The sequence below is a fragment of the Chiloscyllium plagiosum genome, unplaced genomic scaffold, assembly GCF_037043375.1.
Source record: "Chiloscyllium plagiosum isolate Xiang-an unplaced genomic scaffold, Cpla_swu_hap1 HiC_scaffold_25, whole genome shotgun sequence".
Classification (NCBI taxonomy): Eukaryota; Metazoa; Chordata; class Chondrichthyes; order Orectolobiformes; family Hemiscylliidae; genus Chiloscyllium; species Chiloscyllium plagiosum.
Genome location: NW_028270163.1, coordinates 47,569,453 through 47,587,706, shown reverse-complemented (window position 1 = coordinate 47,587,706; position 18,254 = coordinate 47,569,453). Strand labels below are relative to the sequence as shown.

The window sequence follows — 18,254 nt, the reverse complement described above, 5'->3', positions numbered from 1 at the left end:
AGGTTTGCTAGTGCTCTTGGGGGGGGCGGTTAAACTAACTCTGCAGGGGCACGGGAACCTAGACTGTAGCTTTAGGGTGCAGGACCTGGAGTGTAGGGAGTTTAGGAACATGGCATCAATCTCAAAGGGGGGTGCCTGTAAACAGGAAAGTGGCTTGAAGTGTATATACTTCAATGCAAGAGGTATACGAAATAAGGTAGGTGAACTTGCAGCGTGGGTTGGTACCTGGGACTTCGATGTTGTGGCTATTACGGAGACATGGGTAGAACAGGGACAGGATTGGCTGTTGCAGGTTCCAGGGTTTAAATGTTTTCGTAGGGTCAGAGGTGGGGGTAAAAGAGGGGGAGGTGTGGCATTGCTTGTCAAAGATCGTATTAGAGCGGTGGAAAGGACGATGGATGAAGACTCACCATCTGAGGTAGTTTGGGCTGAGGTTAGGAATAGGAAAGGTGAGGTCACCCTGTTAGGAGTTTTTTACAGGCCTCCTAATAGTCCTAGAAACGTAGAAGAAATGATTGCGAGGCTGATTCAGGAGAAGAGTGAAAGTAATAGGGTGGTTGTTATGGGGGACTTTAACTTTCCTGATATTGATTGGAAAAGCTATAGCTCTAGTTCGTTAGATGGGTCAGTGTTTGTCCAATGTGTGCAGGAGGGTTTCCTGACACAATATGTAGATAGGCCAACAAGAGGTGAGGCCATACTGGATTTGGTTCTGGGTAACGAACCAGGCCAGGTGTTAGAATTAGAGGTAGGTGAGCACTTTGGGGACAGTGACCACAATTTGGTGACTTTTACTCTAGTGATGGAGAGGGATAAGTGTGCACTGCAGGGCAAGAGTTATAGCTGGGGGCAGGGAAATTATGATGCGGTGAGGCATGACTTAGGATGCGTGGCTTGGAAAAGTAGGCTTCAAGGCAAGGGCGTAATTGATATGTGGAGCTTGTTCAAGGAGCAACTATTGAGTGTCGTTGATAAGTATGTACCTGTCAGGCAGGGAGGAAAGGGTCGTGTGAGGGAGCCGTGGTTTAATAAGGAACTGGAATCCCTTGTTAAATGGAAGAGGGTGGCCTATGTAAAGATGAGGCGTGAAGGTTCAATTGGGGCGATTGAGAGTTATAAGGTAGCCAGGAAGGACCTGAAGAGAGAGCTAAGAGCAGGAAGGAGGGGACATGAAAGGTCCTTAGTTGGTAGGATTAGGGAAAACCCTAAGACTTTCTATAGGTATGTCAGGAATAAAAGAATGACGAGGGTAGGAATAGGTCCATCCAGGGAACAGGAGAATCGACGTTTCGGGCATAAGCCCTTCTTCAGGAAATGTGTTGCTTTTCCAGCAACACATTTTCAGCTCTGATCTTCAGCATCTGCAGACCTCACTTTCTCCTCTAGGAATAGGTCCAGTCAAGGATAGTAGTGGGAAGTTGCGTGTGGAGGCTGAAGAGATTGGGGAGACACTGAATGAATACTTTTCGTCAGTATTCACTCAGGAACAGGACATTGTTGCCGATGTGAATACTGAGTCACAATTAAGTAGAATGAATGGCTTTGAGGTATGTAGGGAAGAGGTGTTGGAAATTCTGGAAAGGGTGAAAATAGATAAGTCCCCTGGGCCTGATGGCATTTATCCTAGGATTCTCTGGGAAGCAAGGGAAGAGATTGCAGAGCCATTGGCCTTGATTTTTATGTCCTCGTTGTCTACAGGAGTAGTGCCAGAAGACTGGAGCCTAGCAAATGTGGTTCCCTTGTTCAAGAAGGGGAGTAGGGATAACCCTAGTAACTATAGGCCGGTGAGTCTCACTTCTGTTGTGGGCAAAGTCTTAGAGAGAATTGTAAGGGATAGGATTTATGAACATCTGGATAGGAATAATGTGATTAAGGATAGTCAGCATGGTTTTGTGAAGGGCAGGTCGTGCCTCACAAACCTTATTGAATTCTTTGAGAAAGTGACTAAGGAGGTAGACGAGGGTAAAGCGGTAGATGTGGTGTATATGGATTTTAGTAAGGCGTTTGATAAGGTTCCCCATGGTAGGCTACTTCAAACAATACGGAGGTATGGCATTGAGGGTGAGTTGGAGGTTTGGATTAGGAATTGGCTGGCTGGAAGAGGGTAGTAGTTGATGGTTAGGGTTCATCTTGGAGTGCCGTTACTCGCGGTGTTCCGCAAGGATCTGTTTTGGAACCATTGTTGTTTGTCATTTTTATAAATGACCTGGAGGAGGAGCTAGAAGGTTGGGTGAGCAAGTTTGCGGATGATACAAAAGTCAGAGGAGTTGTTGACAGTGAGGAAGGATGTGGCAGGTTACAGCGGGATATAGATAAGCTGCAGAACTGGTCAGAAAGGTGGCAAATGGAGTTCAATGTAGTTAAGTGTGAGGTGATTCACTTTGGTAAGAGTAACAAAAAGATGGGGTACTGGGCTAATGGTCGGATACTTGGTAGTGTGGATGAGCAGAGGGATCTTGGTGTCCATGTACACAGATCCTTGAAAGTTGCCACCCAGGTAAATAGTGCGGTGAAGAATTCATATTGCGTACTGGCTTTTATTGGTAGAGAATTGAGTTCCGGAGTCCTGAGGTCATGTTGCAGTTGTATAAGATTCTGGTGCGGCCGCATCTGGAGTATTGTGTGCAGTTTTGGTCGCCATACTATAGGAAGGATGTGGAGGCACTGGAACGGGTGCAGAGGAGGTTTACCAGGATGTTGCCTGGTATGGTAGGAAAATCTCAATGAGGAAAGGCTGAGGCACTTGGGGTTGTTTTCATTGGAGAAAAGAAGGTTTAGGAGTGACTTGATAGAGGTGTACAAGATGATTAGGGGTTTAGATAGGGTTGACCGTGAGAACCTTTTTCCATGTATGGAGTCAGTTATTACGAGGGGGCATAGCTTTAAATTAAGGGGGGGTAGGTATAGGACAGATGTTAGGGGTAGGTTCTTTACTCAGCGAGTCGTGAGTTCATGGAATGCCCTGCCAGTAGCAGTGGTGGACTCTCCCTCTTATGGGCATTTAAGCAGGCATTGGATAGGCATATGGAGGATAGTGGGCTAGTGTAGGTTAGGTGGGCTTGGATCGGCACAACATCGAGGGCCAAAGGGCCTGTACTGCGCTGTATTCTTCTATGTTCTATGTATATATTAAAAAAAAGGGAGAGAGGATCAGCAAAGGCAGAGGCTGTAAGTGATTTTCCATGATTGAGGATAATAGCCCACCCACAACTATTTGTATTTGCTGGCATTGCATTTTCATTCTTTATACACCAGTTGTTACAGTTGAGTATAGGCAAATATGTTCTGCAAAGAACTTTAATGCAAGATTGTTGGCAAGATATAAATAGTTACTGATACAAGTTTCAATTTAATTTCTGCATTAAAGGTAATCTAGGAGATGGCCAAAGTCTTAAACTTCTACCAGTCAAAACTTGAACATGGTAATGTAAATAAAAATGTGTATTTAATAATAAGAACAGATGATAATGAGTATGTTAGCAAGTACAATATCAGTTTACCTCCACCTGCCTATCCAAAGGATCTTCTGGAGTCGATACATAAATGCAATACTGTCTTCCTCAGAATGGACAGAACCAAACCCAATTCACACCTTCTCAGGGTGGGAAAGGCTATCATTCTATTTTTACTACAGTACAGGATTACTCTAACAATCATACTAACACTGGGCCCTGTTTGCAGATATGCACAATCCGTTTCAATTACAGCCATGAGCAAACTATGACTGCCTGTAGAAGACACTACTGAACCAACATAAATATGACGTGTCCTCATTCTAGTAAAAGATACCATGGATAAGGTACACAGAAATTCACCATGACTCCTGAGACAGCACCTTTCAAACCCATGATCACTTTCATTAGAAAGGACAAGGATAGCAGATACATGGGAATATCACCATCTGCAAGTTCCTCTTAAAACCAATCAGCATCCTGACTAGGAATATACCACCATTCCTTCACCTTTGTTCAGTCAAATTCCTTTAACTACCTCCCTAATAGCACTGTTGGGGGTGCTATACCAAATGAATAGTGGTTCAAGAAGTTGGCTCACCACCACCTTCTCAATGACAATAAATGCTAGCCCAACCAGCGAACCCCCTATTCCCTGAGTGAATAAAGGTTTTATGCAGTACCAACCCTCATAAAACAAAACAATTTATCTTCAAACATTTTCATTTTCATCGTATTCCTTTTGGCGGTTAGAACAGTATAAATGTAATGGCTACAAGAACAGGTCAGGGCAGGAATGCTGCAGTGAATAATTCAGTAATAGCCCCTAAAGCCTATCCATGTCCACAAGGTACAAATCAGGAGTGTTATGGAATACTCCCCACTTGCCTGGATGAGTGCAGCTCCAACAACACTCACAAAGCTTGACACTATCCAGTACAATTGAAAACTGCTTGATTGGCACCACATCGACAAACATGCATTCCCTCTACCACTGATGTTCAGCTGCAACAATGTATATCAACAACAAGATGGACTGCAGAAATTCATGAAAGATCCTTAGACAGCACCTTTCAAACCCATGAACATTAACATCTAAAAGGACAAGGGCACCACCAATCTGCTGTTTACTCTCCAAGCCACTCACCATCCTGACTTGGAAATATAACACTGCCCTCTCAGTGACCCTAGGTCAAAATCGAACACCCTTCGTAATGGCATTAAGGGTTTACTTACAGCATTTGAACTTATGCAGCTCACCTCCAGCTTCTCAACGTCAACTACGCACAGGCATTACCCAGCCCATGACACTCATACCCCACAAGTGAATTCAAAAAATATTAAATATGATCATAGCGCCGTGGGTGTCGGAATGGAATGCACAGGTTTACTATTGCTCTCTTGCCATGCCATTTTACTGTAAACAAAAAGCCAGGAAGGTTGTCATGATGGTCAGTGGTCCTCAGTCACGTTGAAAGAGATAACCTTAGGTCAGGGAATTCAGCATAGCAAGTCAAATGCAGCCACTGATACCAGTCCAGGAGTTCAGCCAATGAGATGCTCAAAGAAATCACAGTCATGATGCCTCCTCTTAAGGGACGAGGAAGGGTTTGGAGGGATATGGCCGGTTGCTGGCAGGTGGAACTAGATTGGGTTGGGATATCTGGTCAACATGGACGGGTTAGACCGAAGGGTCTGTTTCTATGCTGTACATCTCTATGACTCTATGTGACTTGACTCTTTCTGCTGTATTCTGGGCAGTTTTGTCCTGGAATGAGAGAAAGGTAGGTATCAAGGGAGATGAAAGTCAGTGGTACAGCTGTTATTTTTGGTGCAGGTTGGGAGGTGTTCCAAGCAGATGAGTAGGAAGTCCAGAGGGTATGCAGAGTTAATGCCGTCAGAGTTGTCGTGGCGCAGGATTAATACCATCGGGGTTGGTGTGGCTGACAGCAAGTGAGGGAAGATGTAGCAAGAGAGGAAAGCATGAGCTTTGGTGGGAAGTGGGTACAGTAGCAGAGATACAATGTGAGATATTAGAAAGAAGATGGTAGCACTTGCATTGCTGGAGTGGTGGAGATCAATGACCTTCCTCTTACAATACTGGGCATTCCTCCAGGAGGTGGATCCATACCTCCAACCAGGCTCGTATGACCTGGTGGTCGTGAACTCCTCTGCTAGTACTGGGGGGGGAAATGACTGAGATGAGATGACTGGTGCATATGTTAGGAACTATGCAGAACAGCTTTAGACTAACAATGCTTAACCAATTGCACAAAGGCCTTTTAAACATGGTGTTGCCGTCAGTGATGCCAGTCAAGACACTACTATGTTGTTCTGGGAATGGAAGGTGCTCGGATGGAGCCAGAATTGTGTGAGAGAGGTACTATAGGGAGCACCATATTGGGTAGTTAATGAAGTGAGTTTGGTAAGTTACAATGAGAAAACACACTGCACCTTGCAGAGAGCATCATTCCATGAAACTCAACAAAACTGATACTTCGCCAAAAAATAAGAATCAGGTCTAAGAGACATAGATTTTCTCTGTGCAGAGTTTATCAACTAAACCAGACCAGAAGTTCTTCTTTTATATACCCAGATATCAATTAATCAATTAACAGTCATTGCCTGCTTATCTTAAAACTACTTATGTATTAACAGCAAGTTCAATAGATCTGATTGTGATATTGTGGCTCATTGGTAATGTTCCTACCTCTGGGTCGGAAGGCCCAAGTTCATGTCCCACCTGGCCCAGACATGTGTTGTAACATGTCTGAAAGGAATGACTAAAAATATCCAAATTCAAAGAGATCTAGTGAAACATTGAGTCTTCTATACCTTTCAAAGATATGCCTTAACATCATGAAATGACTTAATCCAAGAAAATATGCAATCTAACACTGACAGTCTGACATTATTTGACAGCAAAGCTCATTGCAACTTGATGAGTCAATCATCTATAGCATCTGATGGATTTCTGTCTAGAAACTTTGATACACCAGCATAAATCGGTATATTGTGAGCCAGTCAAGCAAAAACTACCTTACCCATGTTAAAGGATCAGTATCAGATGAGCAATTCCTTCATGTATAGTAAAATTAAAAATAGCAAGATAGCAAACCAATGTGTTCCAATACTTTAAAATATTTTTTCAATTAGTTATCTATAAAAGCATTTTTCAAATTACATTGTGGGATACTCTTTTTGAAGTCTTCTGTTATTTTAGTGGAGTCAGTAACCAATTAACTTTTTAATTGGTTAATGCCTCCAATATAATGTAAGTCAGGGAAATATCAGCATCTGTACATTACTAACCCACAGTACATTTTCATGATGATAGGAATGAGCTTGAAGTGGAAAAAAAACAACCAACTAAGTTCCCACATTTTTTAAAGAATCTCATAATAGGTAACTAGCTATGTGTGCTACTCATTTGTTAAGTTAATTTGATTGAAAGCAAAATTTGGCACTGGCTTCATAGTGCATCTTGTGTTCAAATGATCCAACACACCTTGTGAGCTTCAGCTATATTTTTAGTCTTGCATTCAAGAACAGCCTTGCCAACCGCATCACGAATAAGTCTATAATTTTCACCATACACAAGGTAACGATCAATTTGTCCAGGATTATCTCTCTGAAATCAAGAACAGAACAGAAGACAATCACTTTTGACCAACATTATAATATTTCTCTGCGTTCCTGCACTGGCTGATGTTACCATGAAGGTCCCACCTTTTCAACCTTTCCTGAAACATGGAGACCCCGAGGTTAAACTTACCACCAATTGTGGCTCTGTAATGAGAGCAGCCATATTGTCTGCTAGGACTATGGCAACTTTACTATTTCTCCATATTTTATTTACTATTTCTACTTTTTTTCTGTCCAATGCCTTTACTCTTACAGCCACAGGTTGTTTCATGATACGTTTCGATGGTAACTTATCCTTTTTGAACCTCATTCAGGTGACTATCTCCTATGTGTAGCCATAGTCATTAGCAGGTTATTTGATTCTGATAACAAAGCCTTATCGTTTCTCTTTCTTGGCATCCACAGATAGGCACTTTCCAATAGAAACAGGGAAGATCACTTCCTGGCTCTAAAGCAACAGCATCCATCATTTTAAATATCCCACTGTACCCACATACTACAATAAGAAAAATTTGCAATTATGGAGAGCCCTTCTATCTTCAGGATACTTTAAAGAGTTTCATGGCTCAGAAAAGACTCGAAATACAGTGATTAGGAATATGTACAGGAAAGGTCTGATTAAGAATGGTAAGCTCCATTTTGAGGTTAAGGCAGACTTATTCAGTATTTGTTGCAACAGGCAATATTTGAGGACTGTCCCAGGAAAGCTCACCACCAAAAGGATGTGAATAATATAAAACAGTCTTGTGAACTATTTATGTTCCTGCATATATATCTATGTGTTCACCAATTCTGTCCAAATAAGTGTAACTTTTATTATGAGACATTCTTCAGGTATGTCAATCTGAACTGAGTTAGTTCAACCAAAAGTATAGTCATAGAGTAGGTATGATATATTAACTTTTAACCTGAGGATAAAGGTGAGACTATTATAAGGAAATTAAGTAATACCTAGAAAGCTAACTGTATTGTGCCCAAACTCAGCATTTGTAACATGAGGTGTCCAGCAGCTTTTGCATTTGTGCTACCGGAGAGGGAGCTGAAGGCCTTATGGTATTATCACTAAACTATTAATCCTGAGACGCAGATCTGGGGACCTGGGTTTAAACCCTGTCATGGCAAATGGTAGAATTTGAAGTCAACAAAAAAAAATTAAAATCAATAAAAAGCTGGAATTAAGAGTCTAATGATGATCATGAATCATTATCAAAAAATTCATCTGATTTGCTAAAATCATACAGTCACACAGCATGGAAAAAGACTCTTTGGTCCCAAACAATCTGCCATCTTTATCTGGTTTGGCCATCTTGTGACTCTACATCACAGCACTAGGGATAGACAATAAATGTTGGCATAGGCAAAAGTGAGGACTGCAGATGCTAGAGATTAGAGTTGAGAATGTGATGCTGGAAAAACACAGGTCAGGCAGCATCCGAGGAACAGGAGAATCAATGTTTTGGACAAGAGCCCTTCATCAGGAATGAGGCTTGTGTGCCGAGGGGGTGGAGAGATAAATGGGAGCGGGTGGGTCTGGGGGAAGGTAGCTGAGAATGCAATAGATAGATGGAGGTGGTAGGTTGGAGAGGAGCGAGGAGCGGATAGGTGGGAAGGAAGATGGACATGTACTCAATGCAGTGGCTACTTAAGAATCACTTGCTGTCTCCACAGGAATTCTGCCAATGTTAGGAGTGTAATCGGATTCATGGAGAGACTGCCAGGTGAAAGAGTTTTGAATTGATGCGTTATGGTCTAATACTCCTTTTTAAAAATATTCTAGACTCTCAGAGAATTTATTCAACATTATCTTCTCTATGGCCCTCTGAAAATAATTTGTAGTTTTGATCATTCATTTGGATATTACTGAACACAAATCAGTGATACCTACAATTTTAATATAATTTCTTAGCAATATGTTGCCCAATAAGTATTACTAGTACTGACAACTAAACTTTCAGGGAATTTGTATTTTTGTGAATTATGAACTAAGATAGCAATTATACAATCTTGACTAAATAATCATTGACTCAAGAAATTAAAAGATTACTGGTTTGCACCTGTTGAACAATTTGCTCTGGAAATAGCCATGCAAATTGATCATCCATTAAAAGCTGCTGAACAAACTCCATTCCACCTAGACTGCATAGCTTTCGCACAAGGTATATCCGGAACCAATCATTTTTGCATTTAGGAAGCATTTCCTTTAACCTGTGCAGAAATTTCTTCTTTGCATCAACATATCCGATCTCCTTCGCTGAAATTATGAATTAACAAACATAAATGTATAAAATGAGTCAGCATATACAAAGTATTTACATTTGCAAATCATTTTCAATTCTAGGTTATACACCAATGAAGTAAAAATACAGTATTGAACAGTCATATTTACACAAGTCTGGACAATGAGTATCAGTAAATTATTTACCATAAAGGCAATGAGAAGCGTCTGTCATGACTAACACACCACTCTTCTAAACAATTAACATTAATCTTTTATGACATTGCTTATTCTGCTGATAACAAATAAACTTCCTGGTCTCATTTGGTTATTTTGTTGTGCAATCCAGTTGGACAAAGATGAAAGGATAACAGAGAAAATACTAAACAAACATTAATTAAATCAAAAACGAACATTACCAAATGTGTCACATGATTCACACAGAAGTTGAGAAGCCATATCAAAACAAAGTCGGATTCTGGCAATTAGCTGTAAGGATTCTATTGTAGTCTGTGAACTCTTGTAAGGGAAGAGCTTTTGAAGGAAATCCCCTTCCTGGACCAGATAAGCAACTTTCTTTTGTACTGTGCAAAACTGGGATTTTTCGTATATAGAATCCTGAAGAAAGTGGGAGAAGATAGTTAATAATAGTTTCTAAAATCCTGGATTGTTTAGACTGAGACTTGCAGTCATGGGGCTGTCCTGCTGTGATGCAATTTCTTCAATTAGTATTGAGGTCAAGTGAATGTATGATTTAACTGTATGCTTTCTGAAGAAGAATGGAAGAAAAACTTGTTTTTAAGGGCCATCTTTTGTGAGATCAGAACATTCCAAAATCCTTGAAAGGCAACATATTACATCAGAGGTAGCTACTGTTGTTATGCAGGAAACAGAATCAACGAATTGCATGCAGCAAGGTTCCACAAGTGGTTTTAACAATAAACCACTGTTTTATTTTACTTACTGATGGAGAAATAACAATTGACTGTGCACTTCTCTGTTCATCAAAATATTGCTGTTGTATCTTTTTATGTCCACCCAAGGGCCTTGGGTGGATATAAAGGCCCAGTGTCTGGACCTTGGTTTAATGTCTCAACTCAAAGATGGCACCTCCAGGTCTGTGCTGAAATGTCACACTAGATTATGTAATTATAACTTTGATTGTAATTTGAATTCACAACTCTCTAAGTCAAAGACAACAGTGCTACTGACCTACTTTATCAGCAAATAATCTAAACATCCAGAGTTACATCATCAACCTTCAATTATAGCATCATTATAAAACTGAAAGTCTTATATTTGTTATAGCTGAAGAATTAGAAATGTATTTTTGAATATTTAGCAATAAATAATCTGATTTATTATCTAAGATGCTTATATCTTTAACACCAATGAGTGAAAACAACTTTACCTCCAAACAATTCAAAAACAGTGCATAGAATTCAGTCCGATCTTTCTGATCGAGAATCTTTGATTTTTGAACTGCAGAAAGATATTGTTGTAAGTGATCCTTAATGTCATCAAAACTGGAAAGAGAACATTTACTTCAGTTATTGTGTCATTAAAAAGGCAGAATACACTGGTAAAATGCAGGGGAAAATTTTAAACATTACCCTAATGGATGTGATTGAAAATAATGACATTTTTAAACAAGATCACAAGAAACAGATGTAGGCAAGCCTGCTCCACCATTCAATAAAATAATAGCTGATCTGATTGAAGCTTTAACTCCATTTTCCTGCCTGTTCCCATAATCCTTGACTCAGTACTGGATCAAAAATCTGTCCAACTCAGGGCTCAAATATTTGCAACAACACAGCCACCACTGAATTTGTTTCCAAACAGAACAAAGATTAACATGAAATTCTTTCTAATCTCCATTTTTATTTTTACACTTTATCTCCTGGATCTGGATTACTCGATCAGTGGAAATACCCTCTTAGAATCAATTCTGTCAAACCGCCTCAGAATCTTATGTTTCAATAAGCTCACCTCTCATTCTCTGAAACTCCAATGAATATTTGAAAATATTTCCACATGAGAGAACTCTTAAATCCCAGGAATCAGCCTAATGAACTGCCTTCAATGTAGTATATTGCTCGTTAAAGCGATGAGACTAAAGCAATGCACAGTATTCCAGTGGTGCTCTAACCAATATCCTGCATAATTGTAGCAAGGTTTCCCAACTTTTATATTCTACCTCTCTTTGAATAAAGACCAACAATCCATTTGCCTTCTTAATCATTTACTGTAACTTTTTTAAAAAATTCATTCATGGGATGAAGGTGTCACTGCCAGTCATCATTGGACTCTTAATTCCAGATATTTGTTGAATTACAGGCAGGTAGGACTAGTTTTAGTTTTGGAATGATTGTCAGCATGGACTGTTGGACTGAAGGGTCTATTTCTGCACTGTATGACTCTATAATCCAAATGCCACCATCTACTGTGGCGGGATTCGAACCAGGGTTGCCAGAACATTGCCTGCACCTCTGAAATTACAGTCCAATGATAATAACACTTGGCCATCGCCTCCCCCTGCATTCTAAAATTTCATGATTCATGTACAAAGAAATCCAGATTTAAACTGCAATGTTCTAAAGCAATGTTCTTTAAAAAATATTCTTATTTTGGCTTGAATACATCAGTCCCTACATCTTAGTAATTACTATAGAATGCAGATAGTTGAGATGCCAGTATTGACCCTTGTGACATTCCTTTAGTTACAGTATGCTAACCTAAAAGTGACCCATTTATCTTGACACTATTTCCTGCTAATTAATATCCACATTAATATGTCACCCCAGCACCTTACACTCTTATTTTACAGATATCTTTTTTTAAGAGACTGTCTCATGGGATGTGATTATCACTGGCTGGACAGCAGGTGTCGACCATCCCTAACTGTCCTTGAGCTGAGTGGCTTGTTAAACCATTTCAGGGAAATATAAGAGTCAACATTGTTTCGAGTCTGGAGATACGGGTAGGCTATTTTAACAAATGCCTTTTCAAAACCCAAATACACTATACCTTAGTACCCTTTATCCTCCCTATTTACTACATTCTCAAAAAACTCAAACAGATCTGCCAAACATGATTTCCCTTTCACAAAACCTGACTCTGCCTCATTGTATTGAGAGTTTCAAAATTTCTTGCTCCTACATTCTCATTTTCCCAAAAACAGATGTTAGCTGGCTTCCGGCTTTCTGCGTCTACCCTTTCTGAAATCAACATTCTTCCTGCAATTTTTCAATTCATCAGGACTTTTGCAGAATTGGCACAATTTTGGAAGATCATAACCAATGGATCCACTATCTCTGGTGCCACCACTTTTAAGATCCTGGGATGCCAGCCATCAGGCCAGGGGGCTGGTCAACCTTTGATCCCATTACTTTCCCAATACTACTTCGTTTGTTATCATGATCGATTCAGTTCCACCCTCCTTTTTATATCTTGATTCTCTACTATCTTTGAAATGCTTTTCATGTCTTCGACTGTGAAGAACATGTATAAAGTCTTCGCCATTTCCTTGTCTACTATTACTAATCGAGGAGAAAGTGAGGGCTGCAGATGCTGGAGATCAGAGCTGAAAATGTGTTGCTGGAAAAGCGCAGCAGGTCAGGCAGCATCCAAGGAACAGGAGAATCGACGTTTCGGGCATAAGCCCTTCCTTATTCCTGAAGAAGGGCTTATGCCCGAAACGTTGATTCTCCTGTTCCTTGGATGCTGCCTGACCTGCTGTGCTTTTCCAGCAACACATTTTCAGCTACTATTACTAATCCCCAAGTTTCACTATCCAAGAGATCACTTCAGCTCCTTCAAAGCAACTGGTCAAATCTTGGAAATAATACTAAAATAAATTCATAAGATCTGATAAAACTTGCATGAAAATTCTCAAAAGTTGACAAGTTAAAACTGACAATCAACCCTGCAGGATGCCAATGAAATCTGGAATGACAAACTTTTAGGAAATCTGTATCTGGGGGAGTAAACAAGCCATGCAGTTTCATACATATTCATTCAACTGTGAACAGAAATTTAACTGCTAAAGAACAATTAGGAGATGAAGAATAACAGTACAGACTCTCTGATCAACTAAGAGAAAGTGAGGACTGCAGATACTGGAGATCAGATTGAGAGTGTGGTGATGGAAAAGCACAGCAGGTCAGGGAGCATCCAAAGAGCAGGAGAATCAACGTTTTTGGGCAAGAGCCAGATTCCTGATGAAGGGCTCTTGGCCGAAATGTCGATTCTCCTGCTCCTTGGATGCTGCCTGACTTGCTGTGCTTTTCCAGCACCACATTCTAAACTTTCTGATCTGTCCACTCTACTTTTACAGTCAGAGTTATACAGCATAGAAACAAGCCATTGTCCCAAATTGCCCCTGCCAACCAAGTTTCCTAAATTGAACTAGTCTCATTTCCTGTATTTGGCCCATATCCCTCTAAACCTTTCCTGTCCATGTACCTGTCCAAATGTCTTTTAAATGTTGTAACTGTACCCACCTCTACCACTTCCTCCGGCAGCTTGTTCCATATAGATACCACTGTGCACGTGAAAAAGTTGCCCCTCAGGTCCCTTTTAAATCTTTCCCCTCTCACCTTAAACCTATGCCCTCTAGTTTTGGACTTCCCTATGGTCTGGAGAAAAGGTCCCCGCCTATCCAGACTCTCTTATAACTCAAACCTTTGAGTCTCGGTAAGATCCTTCTAAATCTTTTTTGCACCCTTTCTAGTTTAGTAACATCGTTCCTACAGCAGGGCTAACTCTGCACAGCACACCAAATTTGTATGCAGTGTGCACCTGCTCTCTTCTATGTTAAGAGGGAGACTTTCCCTAAAGATAATGCATGTACCAGCTCTGCTGAAACACACTGATAGCTGAATCCTGCTATTCATTGAACAGGCGCTGACTACCAAGAGAATTAAGTGTCTGGATTTGTATCAGTAACATCAAAACATGAGAATTGTATGCTGAGATATTTAACCCATCCATTAAAAACTAACATTCCCAGTTAGGACTGTACATGGAAGCATGTGGCTGCAGCTAATTTCCTAAAATCCCTTTTCACTGTTCACATTTCATATAAACTCCATTTGGAATTAAGGACCATGATGAGAATAATGACAGACAGCTCAATTAATGTGCAACACTACTCCTGTTTCATAATTGTCCCTGGATTCACAACATAGATAACATCTAGAGAAAAATTCTACAGCTCTTCAACCTATCATTAGATAATACCTGTACTTTAATAGCAGCTTAAGTACTATGGAACGGACAACTGGATTTCGATCAACTGAGTCATCAAATGGTGAAAGGGTTCTGGTATGATACTGACGATCTAAAGAAAACACAAAACAACAATCTGATGTAAAAGGAAAAGTACGTTAACAGTGACATGTTTGAGACAGAAACAAGACATGTATGCTTTATAATGCTGATGGTAAGATGGTCCCATACATATTATGTAATTAGAGCATTTGCTTCCCAGGGAGTTGACTTATGGTTGGAATTGAAAGTTTTAGCAGCTTCTACCAGGCCAGCGAACCGCCTAGGTAAACTGACAGCTTTATTTTATCAAGGAGGAACTAATGTACAATTAAAATGATTCTACAGCCAATATGACAGCATCTCTTAAACAATGACTTTGAGCAGTAAGCTGTCCAAAGGACAACATTACTTACTGAGATTACTTACAGTGTGGAAACAGACTCTTCGGCCCAACAAGTCCACACCGACCCGCCGAAGCGCAACCCACCCAGACCCATTCCCCTACATTTACCCCTTCGCCTAACACTATGGGCAATTTAGCACGGCCAATTCACCTAGCCTGCACATTTTGGACTGTGGGAGGAAACTGGAGCACCAGGAGGAAACCCACGCAGACATGGGGAGAATGTGCAAATTCCACACAGTCAGTTGCCTGAGGCGGAAATTGAACCCGGGTCTCTGGCGCTGTGAGGCAACAGTGCTAACCACTGTGCCACCGTGTCGCCCACACAGTCAAGAAAAGCATTACCCAAAATATCAAATTTAATACAAAGTTCTCATTGGAAAAAAAACAAGTGTTTTTCTGTGCACTAATATTTTGTATTTGCAACACAATCATTCTCATGACTATTTTGAAATGAACTGATGGTGTTACCATTGTCTTTATCACAGTCGTTATCAAAGGGTTTTCCCAACTCACGTCATTACGCCATTACCTGGTTATCTGTTGCTCCACGATCTCTTATTTGTGAATTCTGAGTCACTACTGGGTAATATTTCCATTTCAATACATACTGTCAGTTTTCAGTATTTCTAAATCAAGTAAAGCACATGAATCTACAGGAAAGCTGTCTACACTAACTTAACAATGCATGCTGCTTGAATTTCATACATTCACCTATTACTATCGTAACCTTCAAATTCTCAAGCCATCAAATCTTTGGATCTGAAAATATAAATTTAGAACTAAATTAAGGGCAGATTTGTGCTATATTCTCAAAATGAGTAGAAATTCTACTCAAACTGTTCAAATACATTGCAAATAGGATCCTTCACATAAGTCAATATTCTTCATCAAACTTTCTGTTATCATGAATGAGCAGTCACAATGATTATGATATGAAAGGGTGTGAAATGACATGAAGGTTTAATGTGTATGGACCATATAGAGCAGGAAGATTTGCAGTTTCATTCATAGACTCAGCCAAGGTAACATGAGGGAAAAGGATACGACTGATTGTTGGATCCCTGTGCTAAAGCCAAATAGTGCGGTGAAGAAGGCATATGGCGTACTGGCTTTTATTGGTAGAGGAATTGAGTTCCGGAGTCGTGAGGTCATGTTGCAGTTGTATAAGACTCTGGTGCGGCCGCATCTGGAGTATTGTGTGCAGTTTTGGTCGCCATACTATAGGAAGAATGTGGAGCACTTGAAAGGGTGCAGAGGAGGTTTACCAGGATGTTGCCTGGGATGGTAAAAAGATCGTATGAGGAAAGGCTGAGGCACTTGGGGTTGTTTTCATTGGAGAAAAGAAGGTTTAGGGGTGACTTGATAGAGGTGTACAAGATGATTAGGGGTTTAGATAGGGTCGACAGTGAGAATCTTTTTCCACGTATGGAGTCAGCTATTACAAGGGGGCATAGCTTTAAATTAAGGGGGGGGTAGGTATAGGACAGATGTTAGGGGTAGGTTCTTTACTCAGCGAGTCGTGAGTTCATGGAATGCCCTGCCAGTAGCAATGGTGGACTCTCCCTCATTATGGGCATTTAAGCAGGCATTGGATAGGCATATGGAGGATAGTGGGCTAGTGTAGGTTAGGTGGGCTTGGATCGGCGCAACATCGAGGGCCGAAGGGCTTGTACTGCGCTGTATTCTTCTATGTTCTATGTTCTATGTATGCTCTCATTCTTCATGCTTCTGGATCATTTGTCCAGAATTACCACTAATACACCTAATAATACTACTGTTTGTAGATATGGTTTTCAGTCAAACAAGAAAATCCATTAGTAAGGGTGGGATTATTGGACAAGACATCTCAGCACTTTATTGCCATCATTTACTATTGGAGCAAAATCACGATAGTAATATGCACAAATTCCAATAGACATTCATTTGATCATCTGTTTTAGAGATGTTGATTGAGAGATAAATATTGGCCAGGGCACCAGGAATAACTCCTTCAGCCACTTGGATATAGTGCCATGGGATCTTTTATAATCAACTGAGGACGTAGGCAAGCTTAACACCTCAATCAAAAACCCTGAACACCACAGCAATCAGTCTGTACTGAAGAGGACTGTCAGCCTTTGTGCTCAAGCACTGGAATGGGACTTGAACCCAGAACTTTGGTGGCACAGTGGTTTACAGGTTAACAGAGCTGCCTCACAATGCCAGGGACCTGGGTTTGATTTCACTCTCAGTTGACAATGTATTCGAAGTTTGTACATACTCTCCATGTCTGCGTGGGTTTCTTCTGGGTGCCACAGCTTCCTTCAAAAGTCCAAAGGTGTGCAAGTTAGGTGGATTGCCCATGCTAAACGCCCACACTGTCTGGGGATGTGCAGGCTAGGTGGACTAGCCATGCAAAATGCAGGGTTACAGAAATAGAGTAGGTATGTGGGTTTGGGTCGGATACTCTTTGGAGGGTCTGTGTGCACTCGATGGGCTGAACGACCACTTCCACACTGTAGGAACTCCATGATTCTGAGGGTGCTACCAAGTAAACCACTATTGAGATACTGAAAGAAACCTGAAGAATCTAACTCCAAATAAATCAATATCATCAGAAGGGAAACGTAGATTGAGGGGGAGAAAATCTGGGTACCAAAAATGCTTTATCTCCAACTCACCAAGAAACAATATGGAAAATAAAGACTTCTCACAGAAAGTATTACCTTTGCCCATGATCTTGATAGACACCTCCTTTTCAGTAACCAATTGTGACAGAAGGTCAGTAACAACTTCTTTTGTTGGCGGTGAATTATCTTTGAAGCAGACCATGGAAACCAGAGCTATGAAAAATGCATCACATCTCTTACGAAAGATGGCATTTTTTTCAACAGCTTCTCTGTGAAAGACAAGAGAAGACATTAATAAAAAGTGATGGGAACATACAGCTGAATATACAAGCATCTACACAAAATGTTTTTCTTAATGATCTAGTCCCTGGTGTACAGGATACAAAGTTTATAGATGATTCAAAAGTTATAAGCATTGTAAACTGTGATGAACATAGTGGAGATCCTCAAAAGGGCACAGACAATTTGTTGTCAGCTGGCAGATAATATCAATGAGGAGAAATGTAAAGTGTCAGTTTGACAACATGGAGAATCATTCTAAATATAAAAGGCACAATTCCCCAAGAATTGCAAGAGTTAACAAGTAATTAACAAGAGCAAGGAAGTCATGTTGAACTTGCAAATGTTACTTAAACTAGTCTGGTCTCAGCTGG

At 40.5% G+C, this 18,254-nt stretch overlaps 1 protein-coding gene across 3 annotated transcripts in view; it reads right to left on the bottom strand.

Annotated features, from left to right (window-relative positions):
• LOC122562231 (E3 ubiquitin-protein ligase rnf213-alpha-like) overlaps window positions 1-18,254 on the bottom strand; it is a 192,820-nt gene that overhangs the window by 35,065 nt on the left and 139,501 nt on the right. For all 3 annotated transcript variants that reach the window (XM_043714953.2, XM_088000700.1, XM_088000701.1), the window contains 6 exons: window positions 17,698-17,870; window positions 14,557-14,656; window positions 10,724-10,838; window positions 9,732-9,930; window positions 9,152-9,348; window positions 6,961-7,083 (listed from right to left, as the gene is read on the bottom strand). In XM_043714953.2, coding sequence (XP_043570888.2) covers window positions 6,961-7,083; window positions 9,152-9,348; window positions 9,732-9,930; window positions 10,724-10,838; window positions 14,557-14,656; window positions 17,698-17,870 — 907 coding nt within the window. The remainder of the gene's footprint in view (window positions 1-6,960; window positions 7,084-9,151; window positions 9,349-9,731; window positions 9,931-10,723; window positions 10,839-14,556; window positions 14,657-17,697; window positions 17,871-18,254) is intronic.